At 42.7% G+C, this 26336-nt stretch overlaps 1 protein-coding gene across 6 annotated transcripts in view; it reads left to right on the top strand.

Moving 5' to 3' along the window:
* Positions 1–26336, top strand: part of Esrp1 (epithelial splicing regulatory protein 1) — a 58000-nt gene that overhangs the window by 7979 nt on the left and 23685 nt on the right. For 4 of the 6 annotated variants that reach the window (XM_059253857.1, XM_059253856.1, XM_059253853.1 and 1 more), the window contains exons 5-12: positions 13367–13465; positions 13588–13642; positions 15278–15388; positions 15491–15623; positions 15720–15762; positions 18873–19174; positions 20002–20220; positions 22556–22754. In XM_059253857.1, the coding sequence (XP_059109840.1) occupies positions 13367–13465; positions 13588–13642; positions 15278–15388; positions 15491–15623; positions 15720–15762; positions 18873–19174; positions 20002–20220; positions 22556–22754 (1161 nt within the window). The remainder of the gene's footprint in view (positions 1–13366; positions 13466–13587; positions 13643–15277; positions 15389–15490; positions 15624–15719; positions 15763–18872; positions 19175–20001; positions 20221–22555; positions 22755–26336) is intronic. The other 2 variants (XM_059253854.1, XM_059253855.1) reach the window with 2 other exon arrangements.

Raw genomic sequence — 26336 nt, 5'->3', positions numbered from 1 at the left:
TCTGTAACTCTCGGTTCAGGGGATTAGACACCCTCTTCTGGCCTCTGTGGGTACCAGGCACCTACAAGGTATGCATATATATTGCAGACATTACGCATACACATAAAACAAATAAATTTCAAAATCTTTTTAAAAATATTAATAGCCATGCAGATTTGTTTTTTTAATGAGCCGCTTGGAGCATCCTCCTGAAGTCCAGTTTAGGTTATTTTAGGATTGTGGGGCTGCTGGTGTTGATTGTCATCCTCCTTTCCTTTTTCTTTCATAAGTGGTCAGAATGGGATCCTCTGCCTCCGCCTCCTGAGTGTTGGGATTTCAGAAGTGCACCCCCCAAACTGTACATTGCTTAAACTTTCTAATTGTTTTCAGTAACTAAAACCTCATTCCCTCTCCACCCCCACTCCCCACAGGGTTTCTCTGTGTAACAGCCCTGGTTTTCCTGGAAATTGATTTATAAAACCAGGCTGGCCTTGAACTCACAGAGATCCTCCTGTCTCTGCCTCCCTCCTGAGTGCTGGGATCAAAGGTGTGCGCCCCACTCTTGTTCAGTCGTAACAAGATCATACAAGTTTTTACTCTCTGAAGATCTTACCTCCAGATAGTCACCATGGAAGTTAGGGTACAAACATACACATAAAATTCAGTGCTAGCAAAATGCTAAACTATTTGATGCAAATAGAAAATTTCTATAAAATAGAAAATAAAAGTAACTAGAAAATAATCAAGTCTGGATGTAGCTCAGTGGTACAGCACGTAGAGGCGCTAGGTTCCGCCTCCACCCCCCCCCCCAAAACGAAACCTTTACCTGGTGGTATTCTCATCATGTTGGTAAAATGTCCATTGCTGTACGCATAGGTCCTCTGTGTAGACATTCTTATTTTTCCCAGAGAGTTGACAATTCAGAGAAATCTTGTCTTGATAAAACATAATTCCCCACCCCTTTCTTCCAGCTGTCTTGGCATATGTAAGGTTGAGGCTTTGGTGGCGTTTAACGAATGTTACTTGGGTTGCTTCCTTGCTCTGGGCTATATTTTAGTTGCTGACCTTTGGGGAGGGGGCAGCAAAATGTGCCCGTGGTTTTTTCTACTGTTCCCACCGACCCTACTTTTTTTTTTTAATTTTATTTATTTTTTATTTTTAACTTTTCCATTTAATTTTTTAAAAATAATTTATCTTTATGCATGGGTGTGAGAATGTCAGATTCCTTAGAACTGGAGTTACAGACAGTTGTGAGCTGCCATATGGGTACTGGGAATTGAACCCAGGTCCTCTGGAAGAGCAGCCAGTGCTCTTAACTGCTGAGCCAGCTCTCCAGCCTGACTCTACTTCTGTAAGCATATGTTGGCAGTTCTTTTTCAAGTGCAGTAGTGATAAAGCTCAGAAATATTTGTCTATAGTAAATGGATAAATTGTGATTAAGTCAAGCCGAACTTCCTCCTTACATTCATTGTTCTTGACATTGGAAGTAGAACGCATGGCCATTTAGCAATGCATTGGATTAAAAACAAAGACAGGATTTTCTTCTCTTTCTTAAATGCAACTTGTCCCGAGGCTGAGGTGTAGCTCAGCTGGTAGAGTGCCTACTGCAGATGGAGCTCTGGGTTGGGTCACACCTGTAATCCCAGTACTTGTCAGGTAGAGGCAGGAGGATCAGCTGTTCAAAGTTATCCTCAGTGATGTAGCAAATTCCAGGCCAGCCTGGGCTGTTTGAGACCCTGTCTTTAAAAAAAAAAAAAAAAATGGATTCTAACATGTTTTGGTTAATGTTTGTGTTTTTCCCCCCTCTAACATTTTAGAAATGCTATTAATTTTTCTTAGCAATAGTGTTTGTTTTTCATTCCTGCTGTGATCAATTAATCTAACTTTGTATTTAGAGAAATAGGTAATTTCCTGACCATGGCTGCCAAGCCAACTTCAGAGGTCAGAGGAAACTTAACATCGCTGTGTTCATCTGTCCGAGCAAGTCTGAGCCGCAGAGCTGGGTTCTTTGAGACCACTAAACACTGTCCTGAAGGTGGAAGTGTGAACACAGTCATTAAATGTATTTGATGGTTTTTTCAGGCGATAGTCTGGCTCTTGTAACCTTCTCTGTCCCACTAGTAGCCAGAGTGTGTAGGTTGACACACTTTTTAATTTTTCCTACTGTGCAGTTTTAAATCTTAGTCATTTGAGACAGTGTCATGTAGCCCAAGCTGACCTAGAACTTGCTATGTCATTAAGGATGATCTTGAACTCCTGATCTTCCTGCCTCCACCTCTGTATGTGATGGGATTATAGGTACGCAACCGCCCTGGCCAGCTGATGTATTTCGTTGTTGTTTTTAATGCACGTGTAGAAATGTGGATTTGTTTGGATGGTCAGTGGCTGTGGTACTGTGTTGGGGGTATTTCTTCACTTTATATCCAATTAAAATGTAAATTCCTGGTGCTGTTTTGTTTTTGTTTCAGTGTGAAATGAGACTTGCTGTACAGTTTAGGCTTGCTTGGAACTTAGGCTGTCCTGCATCAGCTCTTGCTGATGATCCCCCACCCTTTCCTCCCTGTCTGTGGCACATGCATACAGATTTGTTAAAACTGAACCTCTTAGTGGCTGGAGAGATGGCTCAGTGGTTAAGAGCACTGGCCGCTCTTCCAGAGGACCTGGGTTCAATTCCCAGCAGCGACATGGCAGCTCACAACTGTCTTTAACTCCAGTTCCAGGGGACCTGATACCTTCACACCAATGCACATAAAATAAAGTTAGGGTTGGGGATTTAGCTCAGTGGTAGAGCGCTTACTAGGCAAGGCCCTGGGTTCGATCCTCAGCTCCAAAACAAAAACAAAAAATAAAGTTAAATAAATTATTAATGCGCCTTTAACCCCAGCACTTGAGATGGGAGAGGCAGGGGGATCTCTATGAGTTTGAGGTTAGCCTGGTCTACAGAGTGAGTTCCAGGACAGCCAGGACTGTTTCACAGAAGAAAGCATGTCTCAAAAAACAAACAAAAAAAACCAAACCCACTGAACCTCCTTTGACACATCATCCTCAGTTTACATTAGAGGTCGCTTTTGGTGTTGGACATTCTTGGGTTTTTGAAGGTATATAATGATTTTTCCACCATGTAACATCAGGAAACCTAGTACTGGAGAACTAGAGAAGACTTCATGTTCTTAAGACCCAACTCTTCACCTGTTCTTCCCTCTCTAAACATTTTAATGTCCCTGTGCTTTCGACTTTTCCAGGATGTCTTGTAGTCAAAATAAAATAGCAATAGTCTTCACATTGTTTTTAAACCCAACAAGACATGTCTAAGGTGCTTGCATGTATTCCCATGGTTTGATACTTTGTCTCCTTTTAGTTGGGATATGCCAGAGTTCATTTACTCTCCTACCAAAAACTTTGTTGATTCCCAGTTGTGACAAGCTTAATACATGATTGCAGGTAGACATAAATTTTTAATTCATTTGGGCTAAGTACCGAGAATTGTGATTGCTGGGTTGTATATAGTACAGCTGTGACTGTTTTATCTCCATGCAGTTTTGTGGTTAACACTTTGTTTTCTGTACTTCAAAAAGAGAGAGAGAGAGAGAGAGAGAGAGAGAGAGAGAGAGAGAGAGAGAGAGAGAGAGAATATGCTGTCTTTTTCTGTGCAATTGTATTACCACTTAGTCCTTGCCTCTACCCCGACCCCGGCCCCTGCTCCAACCCCTGCCCTGGCCCCTGCTCCAACCTCTGCCCTGGCCCCTGCTCCAGCCCCAGCCCCGGCCCCTGCTCCAACCCCTGCCCTGGCCCCTGCTCCAGCCCCGACCCCAGCCCCTGCTTCAACCCCTGCCCTGGCCCCTGCTCCAGCCCCGACCCCAGCCCCTGCTCCAACCCCTGCCCTGGCCCCTGCTCCAGCCCCGACCCCAGCCCCTGCTTCAACCCCTGCCCTGGCCCCGGCCACGGCTCCAGCCCTAGCATTGTCATTTTCTAGTGGAAAAGGAAGCTTAAGTATTGATGTCTTGTAACTGGGTCTTGAGAGGGCAGCCACTCTGTAGATTTGCCCTTGTGGGACCTAAACTTGCCTCTCTCTATGTTGAATGTTCCCAAAAGAAAGTTCTATGGACCTTGTCAGCCTGTGTAAACGGAAAGGCTGGCTGCTTTGAGAAAAGGCAGGGTCAGGGATTTTGTTATGTAGCTCTGGTTCCTTCAGCACTTCCCCTCAGGTTTTTGTGTTTGCTCTGAAACTGTTTCTAGCTTTGGTTTAGGTGTCCAGAGTGATTCCAGCTGTAGGTGTGCTAGCCATTTGTGAGTTAGATGATGGTGTCTGGAAAAGCCTTATCTATCAGGTGAACTGTGAACTGTAATGTATTTAATCAGGTGAGGTAGGAAAGGGTGATGATAGGGTGGTGCTTCATTTTTTTTTTAATGTTTTTTTAAGAAATTATATTAGATCCCTCGGAGAAACTAATACTAGCTACTTCCTATTGGCATTTTGATTACAGAGCCATTTGTATAAATGATTTTTTATTCATTTACTAAAATAGCTGGCCAGGCCATGGTGGCACACACCTTTAATCCCAGCACTAGGGAGGCAGAGGCAGGTGAATCTCTGTGAGTTCTAAGCCAGCTTGGTCTACAGAGTGAGTGCCAGCCAAGACAGGCTCCAAAGCTACCCGTTTTGGAAAAAACAAACAAACAAAAAACCAGAAAACAAAAAATGGCATAGCGTAGTGCTTAAAAACATGAACTCTGGAGTCTCATGTATTAGAGCTAAGTTGTTGGCACGCATCAGCCTCAGTTTATCTGTATTAAAATAGGAAAGAGTTCAAAGAATAATGCCATGGTGCATGCCACCACATTATGCAGTGCCTGGCCACCGAGACTGTTTTCCTCGCGGATTATTGGGTGTATCAAAGGAGATAACAGAGCTGCCAACAACTTGAAATGGACTTCCTTGTTGATTGAAAATCTTACTTGTACTGCTTTACAGTTAAAGTTTTGAACCTGTGTGACACTGGCTAAGAGCTTTGAAAGCTTCAGTTCAGGTAAATGGCTGTGTTAACTTGTTTGTTCCTTTTGTAAATACTGTGTGATTAAGACTGGTTGGTTGGTTGGTTGGTTGGTTTTGGTTTTTTTTTGAGAGAGGGTTTCTCTGTGTAGCCTTGGCTGTCCTGGAACTTGCTGTGTAGACCAGGCTGGCCTCCAATTCATAGAGATCTGCCTGTCTCTGCCTCCTCAGTGCTGGAATTAAAGGTGTGTGCTACCACTGCCTGGCTTATGGCTCAATTTTGCACGATATTTTTTTTTTTTAAGATTTATTTATTTATTATGTATACAGTGTTCTGTCTGCATATATGCTTGCAGGCCAGAAGAGGGCACCAGATCTCATTACAGATGGTAGTGAGCCACCATGTGGTTGCTGGGAATTGAACTCAGGACCTTTGGAAGAACAGCTAGTGCTCTTAACCATTGAGCCATCTCTCCAGCCCTTGCACGATATTTTTATGATTAATAGAACAGGACTTTTTTTTTTTTTAAAGATTTATTTATTTATTTATTATGTATACAATGTTCTGTCTGCATGCATCCCTGCAGGCCAGAAGAGGGAGCCAGATCTCATTACAGATGGATGTGAGCCACCATGTGGTTGCTGGGAATTGAACTCAGGACCTCTGGAAGAACAGCCAATGTTCTTAACCTCTGAGCCATCTCTCCAGCCCCCTAGAACAGGACTTTTATAATTATCACAAACCCCTACCCAACTTAAAAGATGGAGGAAAGAGCTCTAACTTTTCCTTCTAAGTACCTCTTCACGTGAAAATGAACGAGAGGATCAAGTGTGCAGTTCAGATGTGCTCTGGTAGTTGACTTTGTTAGCTGGAGAGGGAAGGAATTAACTTTGGCAACATGTCGGCACAGTGTGGGCCAAGTTAGCCAATACATTGGCTTGTGGTCTGTCGTGAGGGAAGCAGTAGCAATAACTGCTTGTCCCGCTGGTGCACGGGCTAACTGGGTGTTACTTACCAGTTCTAGAAGGATATTTTGCTTCTGATGTAGTTCATTTGGTAGAATGCTTGTCTAGCACCTAGGAAACCCCGGGTTTAATACCTAAAGTCTATCGCTAGTCCTGTATATGCCAGATGTTTATGTAGTGGTGCACATCAGTAATTCCAGCACAAGAGAAGTGGAGGCATGGACGTCAGGAGTTCAGGGTCATCCTCAGCTACGTAGTCAAATGGAGATGAAACCTTGTCTCTAAAAACAAACAAACAAAACAAAAAAACTTAGTGTGAGAATTCTCAGAAAAAATGTTATTTTAGAAGGCCCTTAGCAGCATTAATTGGACCCATAGGTTTTTGTGTGTTTTTTTTTGTGTGTGTATGTATGTGTGTACACACACACACACATATACATACATACATACATACATACATACATAGACACACACATAGGAAATGGAGAGTCCATAGGTGTACTGTGAGAGAAACAGAGAACATGAAGTTGGGAAGGGGACTGGGGGACACAGAAGGAGTTAAGAGGGGTGAATGTGAGGGTGGATTTGATCCAACCAAAGTGCATTCAGGAATGAAGGAAAATGTAAAAGAAAGAAGGGCGGTGGTGGTACACACCTTTAATCCCAGCACTCGGGAGGCGGAGGCAGGCGAATCTCTGTGAGTTCGAGGCCAGCCTGGGCTACAGAGTGAGTTCCAGGACAGGCTCCAAAGCTACACAGAATAACCCTGTCTCGAAAACCCCCCCAAAAAAAGAAGGCCTGGTTTTTGTTTTCACAGAGTCTCTCCCTAATTTGCTTACTCCATATAAATACCTTTCTGTCAGGTTCCAGTGGATCACTGAGGATCTGTGGCCAGCCTGGTCTAGATAGTTTGTTCTGGGATGACCTGGGCTACAGAATGAGATTCTAGCTAAAACAAAGCAAAACGAAACAAAAAAAAAAAATCTTGTATTTGTGTTCTGGTTGTTGCAATGCTGGGGACTAAACCCAGGGTCTTGTGTAGCCAGGCAAGCAAAGCACTGTGCCACAGTTCACAGCCTCCAACTCTTGCATATGCCTGTTTTCTTTTGTCTTGTTTTTGTTGTTGTTGTTGTGTGGTTTTTGAGTTGCTGTTTGACTGTGGTGCTAGGCAGCTTCAGACTCATCAGCCTGCCTCTTAGCCTTCCAAGCAGCTAAGATTACAGACGTTTCTGTGGCTAGTGCCTACCCACCGACCGACATCTTACCGCTTCTGTGGTGTATCTGCCTCATCGGGTTTGTTTGAAATTCCATTACTTGGTCCTTCATTAACTAATACCTGCAGAAAGTCGGATTTGTTAGGTAGGGACCTTTCCCCCAGCTTGAAAAGAGTAATTGGGGCTGGAGAGATGGCTCAGTGGTTAAGAGCACTGACTGCTCTTCTGGAGGACCCGGGTGCAATTCCCAGCACCCACATGGCAACTAACAACTGTCTGTAACTCCAAGATCTGACACCCTCACACAGACATACATGCAGGGAAAACAAATAAATAAAAATAAATAAATTATATAAAAAAAAAGAAAGAAAAGAGTAATTGGAGTTAAACTGAGACTTTAAATTCTTTTCCCAGCTTATTTCTGGTGTAAGAAAGTTTACTGCTGTGGTTCCTACTTGTAGTCTGCACTGGTTTCCTTTTTCAAAACAGGGTTTCTCTGTAGTCCTGGCTGTCCTGGAACTCGACCTGTAGACCAGCCTGGCTTCAAACTCAGAGATCCTCCTGCTTCTGCCTCCCGGTACTGGGATTAAAGGCGTGCGCCAGCATTGCCTTAGCAAGTATCCTTTTAGTTGTGTGTGAGAGAGTCCCTCGTAGTCCCAGCTGCCCTCAAACTTGCCATATTGTGGAGGAAGACCTTATGATCCTCCTCCCTGTGCCCCCCAAATGCTCCAACTTGTTATGTAGCATCTATTTTGTGTGGGGGTGGGGAGCTGAGGGCAGGTTGAGCCTGGATGTGGGAGCCGGAAATCAAACTCTGCTCCCCGGAAGAGCAGCCAGGGCTCTCACTCTTAACCTCTGAGCCATCTCTCCAGCCCTGCATTCTGCTTTTTAAAAGCCTACACAGCACTTGTTACTTTGTCCTTCACCTCCTTCCTACACTGGAAATGTTGGTTCTGGGTGCAGCCCAGCTGTGTGCGCCCTGTTTGTTTTCCTTTGCGTGTACCACGGGTGTTGTAATAGGTCTGGCAACATAGTATTTGTGTCTGCTATAAATACGATAGGCAGGTAAGGAGACTGTCTTCTGATGAGTCTCCGCAGGGCTTTGATATAGAATTTCTACTGGGATGTGATTCTGAGATTTGAAACGTATGCTGTTTTATGCGTGATTGTCTTAGATATAAACTAAAGAAGTAGTTTGAGAAAGTTGTTGTTTACATGTGGAAAGTAAATGCACTGAAAGTGTGTCGTTTCCTGGCAGTCAGGAAAGACGTTGTGAGTTTAGTAAGCTAGTATAGATGGCTTGATGGGCTAGACCCTGGCCCATTTCACCGAAGGTGATAAAGGAAGGCTCCTGCTGCTGGGACAGCCTCACCTTCTGTGGATAGACCTTGTTCAGTACAGCTTGAGAGGTAGGGTTTTGTTCCCACTGTCCTAGGCTGGACTCCTTATCCCCTCCTGGCACTTCTGGTTGTAAAGCTGGCTGAGCCTGTCTGTGCTGTGGTGACTGCCTAAGGCTCCGTGAGTAACTGATGTGACTAGTTCTGCAGGAAATTAGGAGGCACAGGCTCATCTCCCCTTCTCCCGAGATCAGATGTGAAGCAATAATTCAAAATATAATAGGCTTTGATGGAAGAAAGTATTGTTGCTAAAACATTAGAAACAGTCCCAAAGCTAGAGAGATGGTTTATGGGTTAAGAGCCCTGGCTGCTCTTCCAGACGACCCAGATTCAATTCCCAGCACCCACATGGCAGCTCACAACCATCTGTAACTCCAGTTCCAGGGGAGCTGACACCCTCACACAGACACACATGTGTTTACCAATGCACATAAAAAATAAAAACCAATCATCAAAAAATAAATAAACACACATTGGTGTTTACCAATGCACATAAAAAATAAAAACCAATCATCAAAAAATAAATAAATAAGCCCGCCTGGGGCCAGGTGTGTAACTCACCAGCAGTACATTTCTAGCAGGTACAAGAGACAAGACAAAGACCTCCCTTTATTATTTGTGTTTCAATTCTGGTAAGGAAACAGATTGAGCAGATTTAAGCGGTGTGTATGTGTGTGCACACACATGTGTAAAGAGGTGATTTGGGCATGCAGCAGGTCCAGTGACTTGCAAAAGTTTTATGACTTTTAGCTGCTGGTCTCTGGTGGCACAAGGAAAATATGGTGGGATATATTATATAGAAACATATTAGCCAAAGGCCAGTGACATCCTTTTTTTTAAGATTTATTTTTATTATTTTAATTATGTGTATGTGTGTGGGAGGTATATGCACATGAACGCAAGTGCCTACAGAGGTCAGAGATATGAGGAGTTGTAACAACAGGCAGTTGGAAGCCACCTGACGTGGGTGGGTGCTGGGATTTGAACTCAGGTCCTCATGAAGAGCACTATGTATTCTTGACCACGGAGCCATTTCTACAGCCTGACATAGTCTTAATTAAAAATGAGAATTTAGTAAAGTGAATCTTTAGCTACAAATCTATTTCAACACAGAAAGGAGACTTTGCATTTTTTACTTTTGATCTCCTTGACTTATTCCTATAAATTTAATTATTTTTCTCAAAGTATTGTTCAAAGTAAACAAATTAAACAAACTTTTTAGCCTAGAGCAGGGATTTGTGTGTACAGCAAAGTGTGGCTGTATTACAATCCAGTCCTGTTACCTACTGTGGAGAAACTGAGTTGGGGAACATCTCTAAATCCTAGTTCTTCATTTTGTGGGTGTTGTTTCCCTACCTGGTGATGGAATGTTGTGAAAAGTGAAGGAAGGGGATGATGGCACAAATGGTGTTTTAAATGCCTTTATTTATACCTGTGTAAATATATACATATGTATGCATATCATGTGGGTATGTATATTTTGGTGGAAATCCTTTAAACAGTTCTATTATGATTTGATATGTCATGTATCTAGAGATTTTTTTTTTTTTTTTTTAAGACAGGGTCTCTATGTATTCCTGGCTGTTTTGGAACTTGCTATGTAGACCAGGCTGGTCTTAACACCTAGCTTCTATAGAATTATTTACAGGTATATATTTGATTTGCTTAATCATAATATGAAAAGGAAGACTAAAATCACTAGAAGCAGGATTAGAAAATGTCAAACCTAGTTGAACTCGGAGGTTCATGTCTTTTTAATCCCAGTACTCAGGAAGCAGAGGCATCGAGAGTTCAAGGCTAGCATGGTCTACTGGCATGGTCCAGACCAGCCAGAACCACACAGTGAGACTTGTCTCAAACAAACAGAACAAAACAAAAAGGAAATGTCAAACCTGTATGTGAAACAAAAAAATGTAGATCCATGTCTTGTCATGGGGCCTCTGTGTACATGGGGAAAGTGGGTGTGTGGTGAGGGTCCTTGATGGCCTACCCCAGCCTGTTGACAGCCCATAGCTCTGTCCAGAAGTACCTGGGGTGCCAGCATCTGTAGTCTGCAGCAGACCTTGGGAAGGAACTCGGCACCCTTACCTTCAGCACCCTGGACTCTAGGCTACAGCAAATTGTAGCCGTGAGCTCTCTGTAGAGACATCTACCGCTTCATCATTTCCCCGACATAGCTACAGTGCCGCTCCAGAGTGCTAAATTTACAGACGAGTGAACGAGATTCAGGTGAGGTCCATACTCGGGAAATGTGTAAAACCATGAAAGAGCAGTTTTCTCGGGGGACAGTAGCTGACAGAGTTGCTGGCTGTGGCCTGGAGCAGCTAAGGAAGGCTTCGTGCTGGGTGCCAGTTCCTCTGTGCTAAACTAATAAAGAAGATGAGAGATGGGTGTTTTATGGAACTCATTTGTGCAATTATAGAAGAGAAAGATGATGAATAAAAACTGAATAAAGGACCAGGCAGTGATGGTGTACGCTTTCGTTTAATCCCAGCCCCTGGGAGGCAGAGGCAGGTGGATCTCTGAGTTTGAGGCCAGCCTGGTCTACAGAGCTAGTTCCAGGACAGCCAGGGCTACACAAAGAAACTGTCTTGAAAAAAAAAAAAAAAAAATTGACTAGGATAGCCTGTGTGTGTGTGTGTGTGTGTGTGTGTGTGTGTGTGTGTGTGTGTGTGTGTTTAGATATCATAACTGGAGGGTGGAGGACAAGATCCTGCCAGTCACACAGTATACAGACCCCCCACCCCCATCCCCACCCCTGCCCTTCCAACAAAGAACTGTATGGCCTACATGTGGTGAAGTGTGTGCTGAGCCTGAGACACCAGACTTGTACTGTGGGGCCCGTTTCCATTCCTTGATTCTTTAAAGATCCCAGTAGTCTTCCCTGACTCTCCTGAGGACGTAGGGCAGCTGTCCTTCCTAGCGTTCTCATCTTTTGGATTCATAAATACGCAGGGGTAGCTTCTGCAGATGATAGCCTTTAGAGTAGACTGACGTCATCTGCCCGAACATCTCCTGGGACTGACTCTAGTGCTTCACACATGAGGTATCTTCTCACCAGAGGGTGGAAAGGTAGAGGCAAAACTGTCTACCATTGAGACTGATGGTCGTCCTGTGAGAATTTTCATGTTTTTTTCAGTCTTGGGGGTATATGTGGTCATCATGGTTGAGAGTAGGCATTGGGGTGTCTGAAGGAGGGGAGCATGCTGTTATTAAATGTCTGCTTTGCGCCTTTTTATCTCCATCTTCACACAAAGCCCAGAGGCTGAGGCTATCACAGCTTACAGATAAGCTGGAGTTTAGTGGGGTTAAGGCATGGCTTGGTAACTGTCCCTACGGAGGAAAGGGGAAGCTGAGGGGTGAGGGGGAGGCTGAGGGGCGGGAATGACTTTAAAGAGATGGGAAAAAGTGCTTGTGGTTGACTGACTGACTAGCCTCTGAGTTTTTGAATTTTGTAATCTACTTTTCCCTAAGTAGTCCATAAGGGATCGTATCTTTTTTCCTCTTCCTTTTAAAAAATACATATTAAGCTTTTAAAAATATCAGATAGGGAACAGTATGGAATAAGAAACATTCTACTCCGCACAACATAGACACGTCCCTTCATTCTAGGGAATAGGTGCATTCTCATGGTATTGTCTTTGATTCCTGTTAAAAATGTAGTCTGGGACTGGAGAGATGGCTCACTAGTTAAGAGCAATGGCTGCTCTTCCAGAGGACCTGGGTTCAATTCCCGGCACCCACATGGCAGCTCATAACTGTCTGTAACTCCAGTTCCAGGGGAATGGACTCCCTCACACAGAGTACATTAAGTAAATAGATCTTTAAAAATGTATTCTGGACCAGTGAGATGGCTCAGCAGGTAAGACTCAAGTTCAATCCCTGGAAGCCACATGGTAGAAGGGGAGAATCACCCTCACAGCTGTCCTCGTGGTCACACGTGGGTAGTGCACAAGCACTACCACACACTGAATGCCAGTTTTTAGAGCAAAGGACCACAGCACAAATAATTAAAATGGAATACAGATTTTAAAAATACTTCAATATTTAAAAACAATTGTGATTTACCCATAACACAAAATGTGGAGGACAGCCCCTGGTTTACCCAGAAAGTGTGCTGACACGGTCAGGGAGCATTAGGGTTGGCCATGGCGTGTAACTACACTCAACACTGAGGCTGCAGTGGGAGGATTGCTTCAGCCCTGGAGTCCTGACCAGCCTGGGCAGCACAGTGAGGTCACCATGTCAAAACACACGTGACATTGCTCGTCCCAGGTGCTTGAATTATTTCTCAGATTTGCTGTGAAAGAACTTGCATTTCAAAATGATAATAGTAATAATAATACATAATACTATGTATTACCATTAAGATATGATATCCCAGAGGGCTCTTAAAAGTATTCTGGAAGGGAAGTTCTGAGTAAAAGCATAGAAATGATGTCACTAGTATTCTCCAGTGTGAATTGTAAAAGTTATTCCTCCTGTTCTGGGCTGACAACCATATCTTTAGGTTACCTGGGCATTGCCTTGTATGTATAATGATAAAAGATTCTAATTAACTTAGCTGTTTTATCACTTGACATTAAATGCACCGTGTTCATGTATTTGCTATTTCCTAAGTAAACCAAACTTCTTCCTGGTAATGCCCCAGGATAGGGTTAATTGGACACTTGCTGCAAGAGGACAGAGAGGGAGACACCAGGACTTTGGGTGCAGTCCTGGCTGCTCAGAAACAGCCATGCTAAGCTTTCTGAAGAACTTCCCTTTTAAGTTTAACTCCTGCCTTTACCTCTCAGTGTTTCCTTAACTTAGCCCCACAGGTCTCAACTTTGAGAAGAATGACGCCGTCTCCCGATACGGAGCCTCTCAGGTGGAAGACATGGGGAACATAATTTTAGCAATGATCTCAGAGCCTTACAGTGAGTATCACTGTAGTGATTATGTAGTGCTGGGATTTGATCCCTTTAATCTTACTTTTGATTGTTTTGCACGTCTTTGCTGTCTAGTAGCCAGAATGATGACTGTATATTCTCATTTTTAGATCACAGATTTTCAGATCCAGAGAGAGTAAACCACAAATTTGAAAGTGGCACTTGGTGAGTGGTTGAGTACTTACTGTTCATTTGAACCTTTGATTTGTTCTTGCTCATGACATTTAAGTCCCTTTATAGATTTTCCTAATTTTATTAAACCTGCCAGTTACTATTCTTATTGTTAAGTCATCTGTTACTTAAAGCAAGCTTGTAGGTTGGGGTTAAAAGTTTGTGCTGAGTGGTTGTGATGCACACCTTTAATCCCAGCACTCAAGAGGCAGAGGCAGGTGGATTTCTGAGTTTGAGGACAGCCAGGACTACATCTCGTCTCAAAAACAACAACCAAAAAAAGAAAGAAAAATTTTTAGTGAAGTATTGGCGTGTTTACTTACTTTAATTGGCTTAGGTACCTGCTCTGTTTGTGATTCTTACTTTAGTCTTCATATCTGTCTGCCCTTTATAAAGAAAAGTCATAGGATGGGAAAGTTCTGGAGGGACTGGAATGCTGATGGTTCATTAGTTCAGAGTTCTTACTGCTCTTGTGGAGGACCCCAGGTTTGTTTCCAGGAGTCCACACCAGGCAATTCACAACTGCCTGTAACTCCAGTTCCAAGGGCATGTGGTGCACACCAGGCAATTCACAACTGCCTGTAACTCCAGTTCCAAGGGCATGTGGTGCACAGAAATTCATGTAGGCACACATACATACACATAATAACAAATGGATCTTTAAAGGTGTTCTTATATTCATGGGGTAAGTTACATATATACTATCAGTATCTGCTTTATCGCAGTGGACATCGAGGGAGGAGCCTGGCGTGGTATCTCTATGATCAAAGGTGTCTTGGTTATGGTAGTCAGTCACTGTCCTGAGATTGTCTGGCACCTGGTGACGAATAGAAACTTTGACAGCTTCGTCAGTGGAGAGACTTTAGTGCTGATTTCGTTTAGAGAAAGTGACTCAGTAGGAAAATGTCCTAGGATTACTGAAAATAGGAACAGGAAAGAGACAGACCATCAAAAGGTATCAAAATAATGGGTGATTTGTAAGTGACTCACTAAGGTGTGGAGACTCCCAAGTGTTTCCATAAACACCTGTGCTGCCTGGCCCTCCAGCTCACTGAGGGAGACACTTAAATAGTCCTCTGACCACATGCCCAGTGTGGGTTAATTGTAGCTTTATTCTGATCCTTGCTGCCAAGCTGGATTTAACTCCTACATGTGTGCTCGATACATGTGAAAAACAACTGAAGCCCCACCCCCGATGGACCTCAGTGTGTGGAAGGCTGAGGTAGGAAGTTCTCAAGTTCAAGGTCAGCCAGGGTGATTTATTGAAGTGCTGTCTCCAACCAACAACAAAACCAAGACAAAGAAACCTTCATTCTAGGTCGGTGGTAAGGGTGCCGAGAGCAGTTGCTTCCTGTAAACTGATCTGAGATGCTTCTGAATGTATGGCAAGCAAGCAGCTTCTCAGCTGGTAGATGGATTCCTGGATGAGCTAGCTGACGGGACATACACAGCCATCTTTCTCTAGTGCCACAGCAAATTCTTTGTGCTGTCTGCAGACAAGTTTTGAGGGTACAGAGGAAGTCGGGGTTGCCAGTCAGTCTGATCTCCAAATGAAGCTCAGGCCTCGTCTGTCGCCAAGCAGCTTGCCTTGCGTTAATGAGGCAACATGAAGTTGTGTTTCCTTCACAGCAGCAAGATGGAACTCATTGACGACAACACAGTGGTGAGGGCTCGAGGTTTGCCCTGGCAGTCTTCGGATCAAGACATCGCACGGTTCTTCAAAGGACTCAATATCGCCAAGTTGGTTTTCTTTGTTTTGCTCAACTCCGAAGGAGTACAGGTTTTTCTGTCCTTTCTCCTCGCTGTTTTCCCTACCTGCCATCTGCTCTGTTTCTTTCAAAGGGGAGGCGCAGCACTTTGTCTGAACGCTCAGGGGCGGAGGAATGGAGAAGCACTGGTTAGGTTTGTAAGTGAGGAGCACAGAGACCTAGCGCTGCAGCGGCACAAACATCACATGGGGACCCGGTACATCGAGGTATGTGACACAGCCCGACACCTCGACCTCTCCACTTGACTGTTAGCATGTGGTGGCTGGTTTAGAAGTGATTTTAACATCTCTTTATTTTCTTAGGTTTACAAAGCAACAGGTGAAGATTTTCTTAAAATTGCTGGAGGTAAGTTGCTTTTGTGTAGTCCATGTTCCATTGATAACCTGAAGTTTTGTGCACACAGTAAGAGTAGATTCCTGTGACTATAAATGGTTCTTTCCTAGTAAAACCTGGGGCTTGGTTTATAAATAGGGAGAAGAAACTTCCAATACTGCTGGTGAATTTAATGTACTGTAACTTTTGCCCTAAGGCCTGAGCCAGTCTACTATGGTTAAGTAGCCATTAAGAATGAGACCATATAAAGGTGAAAGGTCATATTCAGTTACGTATAAAGAGAAAGAGTAGTTCTTGAGAAAAATGTGTCTGAACTGTTGGAAACAGTCACCTGCAGTACCTGAGGCTATTACAAATCTATTTCTAGATTTGCTCTAAATTATTGAACTTACCAGTGCTCAGGACCATGGTAGTTTCTTGTATTTGGGGGGATAATTTTATGGATTTGGTTCTTTATCTCTTTCCACCTTTTTGAGGGCTGTGAGGTCATCAGGTCCCAGTCTAGTGTTTTCAGACATGGTATTCATAGAAATAAGAATGGAGGAATAAAGACATTTTAAATCTGTTTTAGGTTTCAAATTTTTCTTTTAGAACATTCACATATTTAGCATATTTTGTTGATATTAATCCCAAAATAGCATCTCTAGTTTTTGAGTAAGTTGTAACTTTAAAACCTAAGTTGCAGCCAGGCCATGGTGGTGCACTCGTTCAATCCCAGCACTTGGGAAGGCAGAGCCAGGCGGATCTCTGTGAGTTCGAGGCCAGCCTGCTCTACAGAGTGAGATCCAGGACAGGCACCAAAACTACACAGAGAAACCCTATCTTGAAAAAAACAAACAAACAAACAAATCTAAGATGCACAAAATAGTGCTTTTTTTTTTAAGATTTGAGTTTTTATTTTGTGTGTGTGTCTTTCCTGCATGTGTGAACCATGCTTTTTTTTAAGATTTGAGTTTTTATTTTGTGTGTGTGTCTTTCTTGCATGTGTGTGCACCGTGCTTTCTTTTAAGATTTGGGTTTTTATTTTGTGTGTGTGTGTCTTTGCTGCATGTGTGTACCGTGCTTGTACTTGGTGTCTGAGGAGGCCAGAGAGTGTTGGAATCCCTGGAACTGGAGTTAAAGGAAGCCACCCCATGGGTGCTGGGACCTGAACCCAGGTCCTCCAGAAGGGCAGACAGTGTTCTTTAACAACTGAGCCATCAATCCAGCCCTTTTTGTTTTTTCAGATGGTTTTAGTTCATAGCCCAGGCTGTCCTGGAACTTGTTATGTAGATCAAGCTAGCCTCAAACTCCAGGCATTCTTCCTCCCTAAGCCTTGCGGTGTTTGTATTAGAAGCATGAGCCGCATTGCCTGGCTGATTGTTTTTAAGGTAATTTTTAGACATCTACTTTGTAAGCTTCTGTTGTTTGGTTCATGTGGGTTTAAAACTTACTTTCTTTTAATACATTCTAAACAGCACATGTTCAATTTCTTTAATGTTAATTGTATGCAATGTTGTACATACAATGATTTTGTTTGGTTGGTTGGTTTTGGTTTTTGGTTTTTCGAGACAGGGTTTCTCTGTGTAACAGAGCCCTGGCTGCCCTGGAGTTCACTTTGTAGACCAGGATGGCCTCAAACCCAGAGACCCGCCTGCCTCTGCCGCCATGTGCTGGGGTTAAAGGTGCATGCCGCTGTGCCACTGCTGGCTTCTATACCATGTGTTTATTCATCCCTACCGAACTCCCGGAGCTTACTTTTCATTTTTAAGTATGTTGTGAAGTTTCATATGTTTGTGTGTACTATTCTTTAGGATGGGTCTCTGAAAGTAGGAGAGCTGAATCTGAGAACTGAAGCCTTTTTAATAGACTTTGACCAGCTGTCAGATTATGCTAGGGTGACTTTCATAAAATGCAGAATCTCACATAATAGGGCACTGGTGAATCTTTTCAGCTGTCAAACTTGTTTTCTACAAAAAGTATTCTTTTCTTCCAACTTTCTAGTTTCTTTTCTCTTCTGCTACTTTCTTTGGCTAAATCCTAAGACTTTAGAGTGGAACGCTTTACTTTTTACTCGGTTTCTGAACTTCCACAGCAGTATTTGAGATTAACTGGGAGTAGCTGATGTGTTTGGAGTGGCTAGGTTCTTCCTGTGCCCTGGACTCTGATGGCAAGCACATTGCAGACTGGGACAACGAGTTAACTGGATTTCATTGTCTGGGCATGGTGTGATAAGCATTGTCTGTTGAAGAAAGTGGTGTTGGTGGGAGTCTGCAGATGTGCCTGTCGGTGCTTGCCCCATGCAGGGGTATACAAATGCTATGGTAAATATTGGAACTGTGCACGTGTTTTCGTTATTCTCTATAAAAGTTTCTTAATTAAAGGTAATGAAGAAATTATAGACACAATGTGCTTTATTAACCAAATTCATTCTCATAGTTTATGAAGTTGTTTATTTAGCAGATGTGGAAACTAAGACATAGATGTTAAGCTTGAATAAAGTCTGTTCTAGTAGACAGGATAGCTTAGAGGAGACCTAGCTATTCTGGATCTAGGACTTGTGCCTTTTGTTGAACGTTGAACTCATTAGGCAAAAACTCTAGCACTGAACTTGATCCCCACCGAGGACCTATGTGTCTGTAAGTACCATGATGGTTTTACTGGCTGCCTGTGAGAAGAATGGGTAGACACTCCGATTTGGCTGGCCAGCTTCCTAAGTTAAGAGGGGCACTTTAGAAAAGTCTTTGGGAAGAGTTTCAAATTCACAGGAAGGGAATTCTGAGTCCTAGGATATTATCGCTAAGAATCCAGTGGTAAGCTGAGTTCGAGGCCAGCCTGTTTTACAGAGTGAGTTCCAGGACAGGCACCAAAACTACACAGAGAAACCCTGTCTTGAAAAACAAAAAACAAACAAACAAACAAAAAGAATCCAGTAGTGGTGTGGATCTTCACTATACATTCAGAACATTGCCAGAAGGGCCTTGGATGTGGCTCGGTGGTAGAGCGCATGCCTGATAGGGTAAGGTGCTGGGTTTGATTCCCTGCAACATAAGCATGCTGTTGGGAGTTTTATCATTTATCCAATTTTGTTGTGTAGATATCTTAACTCTCTCCTTGTGTTTTCTAATACTCATTTTCTCTAGGGACGTCCAATGAGGTAGCCCAGTTCCTCTCCAAGGAAAATCAAGTCATTGTCCGCATGCGGGGGCTGCCCTTCACAGCCACAGCGGAAGAGGTGGTAGCCTTCTTCGGACAGCATTGCCCCATCACTGGAGGAAAGGAAGGCATCCTCTTCGTCACCTATCCAGATGGCAGACCGACAGGAGATGCTTTTGTGCTCTTTGCTTGTGAGGAATATGCTCAGAACGCCCTGCGGAAGCATAAGGACTTGCTGGGTAAAAGATACATCGAGCTCTTCAGGAGCACGGCGGCGGAAGTTCAGCAGGTCGGTGTCGTGGGGTCTCCTGGGACCTTTGCATTAAGTTTTTATTTTATTAAGTTGAAGTATGCATTCATATATTAAGTAAGTTCCTAAATAGAAATTACATAGACACAAGAAAGAAATTAATAAAAAAATATTTAAAAACTGGCATGGTGGTACCTGAGGCCATTTTTGAGTTTAGAGTTGGACTGTGAAGATAATACTAAGGGAACACTATGTGAAATGTACTTAGTGAAATGAAGTTGAAGAATAAAATGACCACAGAAGTCCACATCTAGCAGTATGCCTAGATTTTTAAATACGTTAGCCCAGATAGACACTGCCTAACAAGTACATTGTATTATATGGAGTGTGTACTTTTATTGTAAAGACGGGGTCTCATTATGTAGCCCTGGTTGACCTAAAACTCACTATACACAGCAGACCAGCCTTAAATTAATGGACAGCCCTCTTGTATCTGCATCCCGAGGGCTGGGATTAGAGGCCTGCACTACCATGTATTTGTTAGATGTGGACATCACATTTTCCCAGAAGAAATGCATGAGCCCTTCATCAGGGCTTCTCAAACTTCTTTGCACTTACATATCCCCCAAGGATCCTGAGAACCAGTGATATTTTGTGGTAGTTGTGTAGTAGAGCCATGAGTATGCCCCAGCACATCCCTCCCCCTTGAGGATTTGACTCGTGGTCTCCTCCATGCTCAAGTGTGCTCCACGGCTGTGTCTCACTAGAGCCTGCATTTAACAGGATTCCTGGTGACACTGGTGGTACTTTGTAGGACACATAGGAGCAGCAAGACTGAAGTCACTTGTGTTTTGTCTTGTATATAGGTGCTGAACCGATTCTCCTCAACGCCTCTGATTCCACTTCCAACCCCTCCCATTATCCCAGTACTACCTCAGCAATTTGTGCCCCCCACAAATGTAAGAGACTGTATACGTCTGAGAGGTCTTCCCTATGCTGCCACAGTAGAGGACATTCTGGACTTCCTGGGGGAGTTTTCCACAGATATTCGTACGCATGGGGTTCACATGGTATTGAATCACCAGGTAAGGAATTGATTATTGGAAAATGTGTTTGCCCATTCTTTCTGGTGGTCAAGGTCCCCCCTCTAGGAAGAGTACAATAAATAGTCCAAAGTTTTACATTGTCTTTAAGAAAAGATTTGGCTGTAAGTATAAGAAATCTTTAGGATATACTCCATAAACTAGTCTGCTATTAGTGTGATAGTTGAAATTCAGCTCTGTTTCCTTCATTGCAGAAAGCTGTCCCATTATCAGCAGTATATTATGAGTGTATACAGCGTTTTCCTGTTGTAGCTACTGAACTTGCAACTCTTCTGTTTTGATGTGAGAGTAGTCACAGACCAAATGTAAGCAAAGAGCTTACGTACCCACGTTCTGAAGTATTTCAAATCCACAGACGTTACAAATGACTTACTTCAGATTCTTTTTAGATATGTGTTAGACATCCATTTACGTTCAGTTGAATGAGGACCTGGAGAGTTGCACTCCATTGCGATGTATGGATATTAGTCTCAGCTGCATCAAAGAATAGTTGCAAAGCTTTTCTATAAAAGGCTGGCTGAATTCTTTCCATATGCCTGGATGTATTTACTTCCTTGCTTGGTGCTACTTCAGGTTTGGTGAAACAGAATTAATCCTCCTAGGTATTTTGTGCTGTCTTAAGCAGGACAACATTCCAAATACTCACAGGCCACGTAGCACTAGTTTAAAACTCAGGAACTCTGTTAAAAGCAAAGAATTTAACTTTGGAAAACAGTCGTTTTCTCAGAGTATTAATGGATTGAATACAGACCTGTAGTGGAAATACTAATTTTTTCTGACTGCTAGTTTCCCACTTCTTCCCACTTGGAGTTTGTTCACTTTTATAACTATCTTCCTACTTCTCGGGCACAGGTAGTCCAAGCTCCTGAGCCCACTTGGAGTTTGTTCACTTTTATAACTATCTTCCACTTCTCGGGCACAGGTAGTCCAAGCTCCTGAGCCCGTGCACAGTCTACACCACATGTGTTCATGTGAGCCACACACCTTTTTCATCTGACCACTCCGAGCACGCTTCACTGTTAAGAACCCTTTGAAATAGAACTCCCCACTCTTCAGCAGCACTAGGGAGTTATTCCTTTCAAGTCACTGTTTTCTATAACCTCGGGCCCATTACCCTTTGAATAACAACAGTAGACAGGGTTGCCTCTCCTTTGACCTCCGTGACCTGGGAGATAATGCTCCTCTGATGATGACCAAGCTCTTATCTGCCTGGAAAATGTTGGTTTCCATCATGGACTGGTGTGTTGCTAATTTCCCTGGTATGGTGACTATTATGGTAACTTGCATGGTAATCATTTGTGAAATGGTATAATATTATAAATGTTCCCTAGAAGACTTGAAGAACTAACTTTAAAAATAGTCCTATAAACTGGTTCTTTTTTTCCTCTCCAATGTTGTTCGTGTAAAGATATTACCAAGCTGCCGGGCGGTGGTGGCGCACGCCTTTAATCCCAGCACTCGGGAGGCAGAGCCAGGTGGATCTCTGTGAGTTCGAGGCCAGCCTGGTCTACAAAGTGAGTCCCAGGAAAGGCGCAAAGCTACACAGAGAAACCCTGTCTCGAAAAACCAAAAAAAAAAAAAAAAAAAAAAAAAAAAGATATTACCAAGGTGTTCTACTTGTGTGTAACACAAACGTAGAGGCTTGGTTTCCAGAGGGGAAGTTTAGCTAACAAAAACTGCCCCTGATACTTCTGTGAGCAGTTGGGAGAGAGTGGAGCGTGTGGGAGAGAATAGCTTCTCGGCATGGCAGGTAGCATCTGGATGCTTAGCGTCATACCTTGCAACTCCCTGTTACTTACCCTTAAGATGCATTCCAACCTAATCTTCCAGGGGTGAGCAACAAGCTAAAAGGATGTAGCAGGTCAGAGAGGAACCAACAGAGAGCCAGAGGACAACACAGGCTTATTTAGTTTCCTGAAGGAGGATATATTACTAGCTTTTCTCATCAAATGGTATTTAATCGGATTTTTCAGGAGAGGAAAAAAATCCAATTTATAATCCTATATTTTGAAACTACAGTCACAACGAGACCTTTTAAAGTACTGTAAATTTGATACTAACTTAATAGGAACCAAAAGGGATCACTTTCAGCCATGATCTCTCAGAACTTTTTCTTCAAGATTTTGTGGGCCATTCTGGTGATTAGGGAATGAAATCCAAATCAGATTTCAGTGGATCTCACTGTCACCCAGATTTTGTGGCTAAACATGTCTTGTACTACAGGTGATTGTCACCTTGCATGCTTTGTAGGCTACCATTTATTTCCTTGTTGAAGGAGACAGTCTCCTTTTGTTTCTCCTCTTCCTCATACACTCAGGGACGCCCGTCAGGAGATGCCTTTATCCAGATGAAGTCTGCAGACAGAGCGTTCATGGCTGCACAGAAGTATCATAAAAAAACCATGAAGGACAGATACGTTGAAGTCTTTCAGTGTTCAGCTGAGGAGATGAACTTTGTGTTAATGGGGGGCACTTTAAATCGAAATGGCTTATCCCCACCGCCATGTAAGTTACCATGTAAGTTTTTCTTGGGTCTTGGCGCTCTTCTACGCTGTGTGCTGGTAGGTGCTTAAGCTGCTTTCTGTGCCCTGGTTCTTTCTGAGGCAGGCGAGGTGGTTACAAAAGCCTTTCCCATCTGAAATCACTAGTATCTGGTAATCAGTTAAGACCTTGGTTGTGGACACCCATAATTAGAGATGCTACAAATACCTCCTTTCAAATTATATTCTTGCTTTTCCAGTGATAAGCATTGGGTTTCTGAGGCTTAGTGTGCTCCAGATAAGCACTGACTCTGGGAGGCAACCTGGCTATGTAGATAAATTAATACGCATTTAAAGGTAAAATATACATCTGGCTGGATCCTTTCCTTTCTGTCTTCGTTTATTTTTTACTTACTCATTGTTCTTCTACACGTTAAACTTTAAGAAGGGTGATTTGATGCCCGTTTTGGATTCTTAACTGTTTTGAGCATCTACTGTGTCTTCAGAATGATAACCTGGAGAGCATTCCTGTTGCTCTCCAGGATATCTGGAATGAGCAAGTTAGTAAACTACGTTTATATATAAATGCGTAATTGACTTAGCCAATATTTGATTGGATCACAGGATCAGTGCTTAATTCCAAGCTGTGCTCTTGCTCATTGGCAACTGGGTGCAAGCGATCTGGGATCCTGTTTGAGAGGAATAAGCCCCGTAGTCTAGAAGCAAGTTCTAGTTAATGGCTAAAGAGCGTTTGGAAACCTGATGTTAAAACATGAGCCTTTTTTGAAAAATGCAGTTTTAACCTTTAAGTTCACTTATATTTAAGTTCACATAACATGTTGGATATGTTTAAAGAACTTGGGATAGAGTTCAGAGATAACTGGAAAAGTACACTGGGTTGATCTGCTTGATTCTATTAAAATGGCAGTCTATTAGCATTGAGTGTTATTTTGAGGCAAAGAGGGATCTATGTCAATTAACTTGTTTAATCAAGTATTGTTTGTAGAGTGTTTGGTGGGGCTTAATCCTTTTTTTTCCCCTTGGAATTCCTGAACTCTAATAATTTCATTTACCTGCTGCTTGCTGTTGGTGAATATCTAATAGTTTATTGTTCATGAGATACAAGGTTTTAGAAATTTATAACTAAGTGTAAAAAAATACTTTAGGGTAATACTTGAATGTCTTCTGTCTGTAAATCACTGTTGATGTCAGTACCATTTAGCATATTATCCCTTAGTGACGATCCGTCAGATGTCATGAAGCAAATTTGCCCATTGTTTCTTGTGCAGTTTCTTGTAGAATCAAGTTTTGAGACAGGGTTTCACTATATACTAGGCTGGCCTAGAGCTCAAAATGTAGTCATGTGACCCCGAAGCCCAGTGACTCCCCACCTCCTCCTTCTGGGTACTACTAGGACTGTAGGTCTGAGCCATGATTCTTACCCAGCAAAGGAGAAATTTTAAATCTGTATTCATAAAAAATTACATTTCTGAAGACCTAGTCTTTACAAACAATTTTTTAAGAATATATTTCTGCACCTGGGTGAGTGATGGCATATACCTTTAGTCCCAGCACTCGGGAGGCAGAGGCAGGTGGATCTCTGTGAGTTCAAGGCCAGCCTGGGCTACAGAGTGAGTTCAGGAAAGGCTCCAAACTACACAGAGAAACCCTGTCTCAAAAAAAAAAAAAAAAAAAAAAATCAGAAGTTCAGTATGTATTTGTTTGTATTCTGCCCATCTGTGCCACCAACTTCAGGTGACTACTCATTATATCACAACCACAAGACTTAAAGAAATAGCCTGCTCTTTTATATACTCTCAAAGACTTAAAGCAATTTACTGATGGGGCTGATACTTCCCACGGAAGATTTTCTTGATGAATTTAGAAAAATGCTGCTATAATCTTTTTTTTTTTTTAATATATTTATTTATTATGTATACAGTGTTCTGCCTGCATGTATGCCTGCAAGCCAGAAAAGGGAACCAGATCTCATTACAGATGGTTGTGAGCCACCATGTAGTTGCTGGGAATTGAACTCAGGACCTCTAGAAGAGCAACCAGTGCTCTTAACCTCTGAGCCATCTCTCCAGCCCCTGCTATAGTCTTAATATATTACAGTATGGCACTTTAACTCACTAAGAAGTCAGCTTAAGCTGGACAAGGTGGTGCACACCTTTGAGGACAGCAGGGAGGCACAGGCAGGTGAGACTTCAAGACCCGCCTGGTCTACATAGCTAGTCTCAGGGCAGCCAAATGTCAAAAATAAAAAAAAAATAAAAAAAAATAAAAAAGTCCATTTCACAGTCAACTTTATTTTTATACCCCATACATAGATACGCCTGGTTTCTCTTTTAGGAAAATAAGAAATAGCCGTACTTCCACTTGAGAAGTACCCAGATCTTCTCATATCTTGTCTGTTTTTATTTTACTTTTCTTTGTTTTGAAACAAAATATATACCTTTTTTTTCCTTTTTTGTGTTGCTGGAGATCAAACTCAGGGTCCTGATCACTCTAGACAAGTACACTACCACTGAGCTATAGGCCCAACACCTGTTAATGGCACGTAACATGTATGTACGTAATGAGTTTCTTGATGATTTTACAAGCAAGTTATGAGCACAGGCTACATAATTTTGTCATGCTTGAGATCTTGGGGGCTTTGTGTGTGTGATGGCTGAGGACTGAACCTAGAGCCTTCTCGTGCTCCACCACTGAGCCACATATGTGCCTGGTCCATTCTTCTCAGTTGACAGTGTCGGCATTCTGTGATCGTGAAGGCCTAACAACATAATTTAAAGGTTTATCATTGCTTAACATTAGCAGAGTTTTTAATCACTGCCAAGTGTGATTGTACACATGTGAATCCCACCACTAGGGAGGCTGAATAAGAGTTATGAGTTCGAGGCTGGCCTGTGCTATATGATGAGACTGTCTCAAACATTCAAGGGCTGTTTATGTAGTACAGTGGTAGCATGCTTACCTAACATGCACAAACCCCTGGGCTGGGCCCATGGCACTGTAATAGATAAGTATATATACACATACTTACTTAGATGTTGAACCAGAAATTCATGGTAATAACTGCCCACCATGTTCTTCATAATGAAAGAGAAACTACCAAGAACAAAGAAAACCAGAAGTCATCCTAGAGACTTGTGTGTGAAAGTTATTCCTTGGGAATCTGCTACTTACAGAATCTAATGGATCTCAGTGTGCTGCTTAAAGTCAGGGACCCCAGATTCTGTCAGCTTAGTTATCCATATTCCAGTCAGTGCATATGGTCTGTCTAGTGTATTCATGCTACTTGGAAAGCTAGTGATCACGACCAGCTCCAGTTTTAGGGAGTTTCAGATCAAAGAAAATGCAGCTAGAAGATACAGGAATTTCCTTTCAATCCTCCCATGGTGCTAGGGATTGAACCCAGGGCCTAGCCCAGGCCAAGCATGCACTCCACTTAACTGTACCGTCAGCCCCTAGATTTCATTTATTCAAAATTTGAGATACCTTTTGTACATGTGGGGTTTGGTTCGTTTGGTTTAGTTTGGTTTCGTTGTTTTTTGGTTTTGATTTTTTTTTTTTTTTTTTTTTTGAGTCACACTCTCATGATGTAGCCCCGTTA

Source organism: Peromyscus eremicus, chromosome 2 (genome assembly GCF_949786415.1).
Source record: "Peromyscus eremicus chromosome 2, PerEre_H2_v1, whole genome shotgun sequence".
Classification (NCBI taxonomy): Eukaryota; Metazoa; Chordata; class Mammalia; order Rodentia; family Cricetidae; genus Peromyscus; species Peromyscus eremicus.
This window is presented reverse-complemented; position numbering and strand designations above follow the sequence as displayed.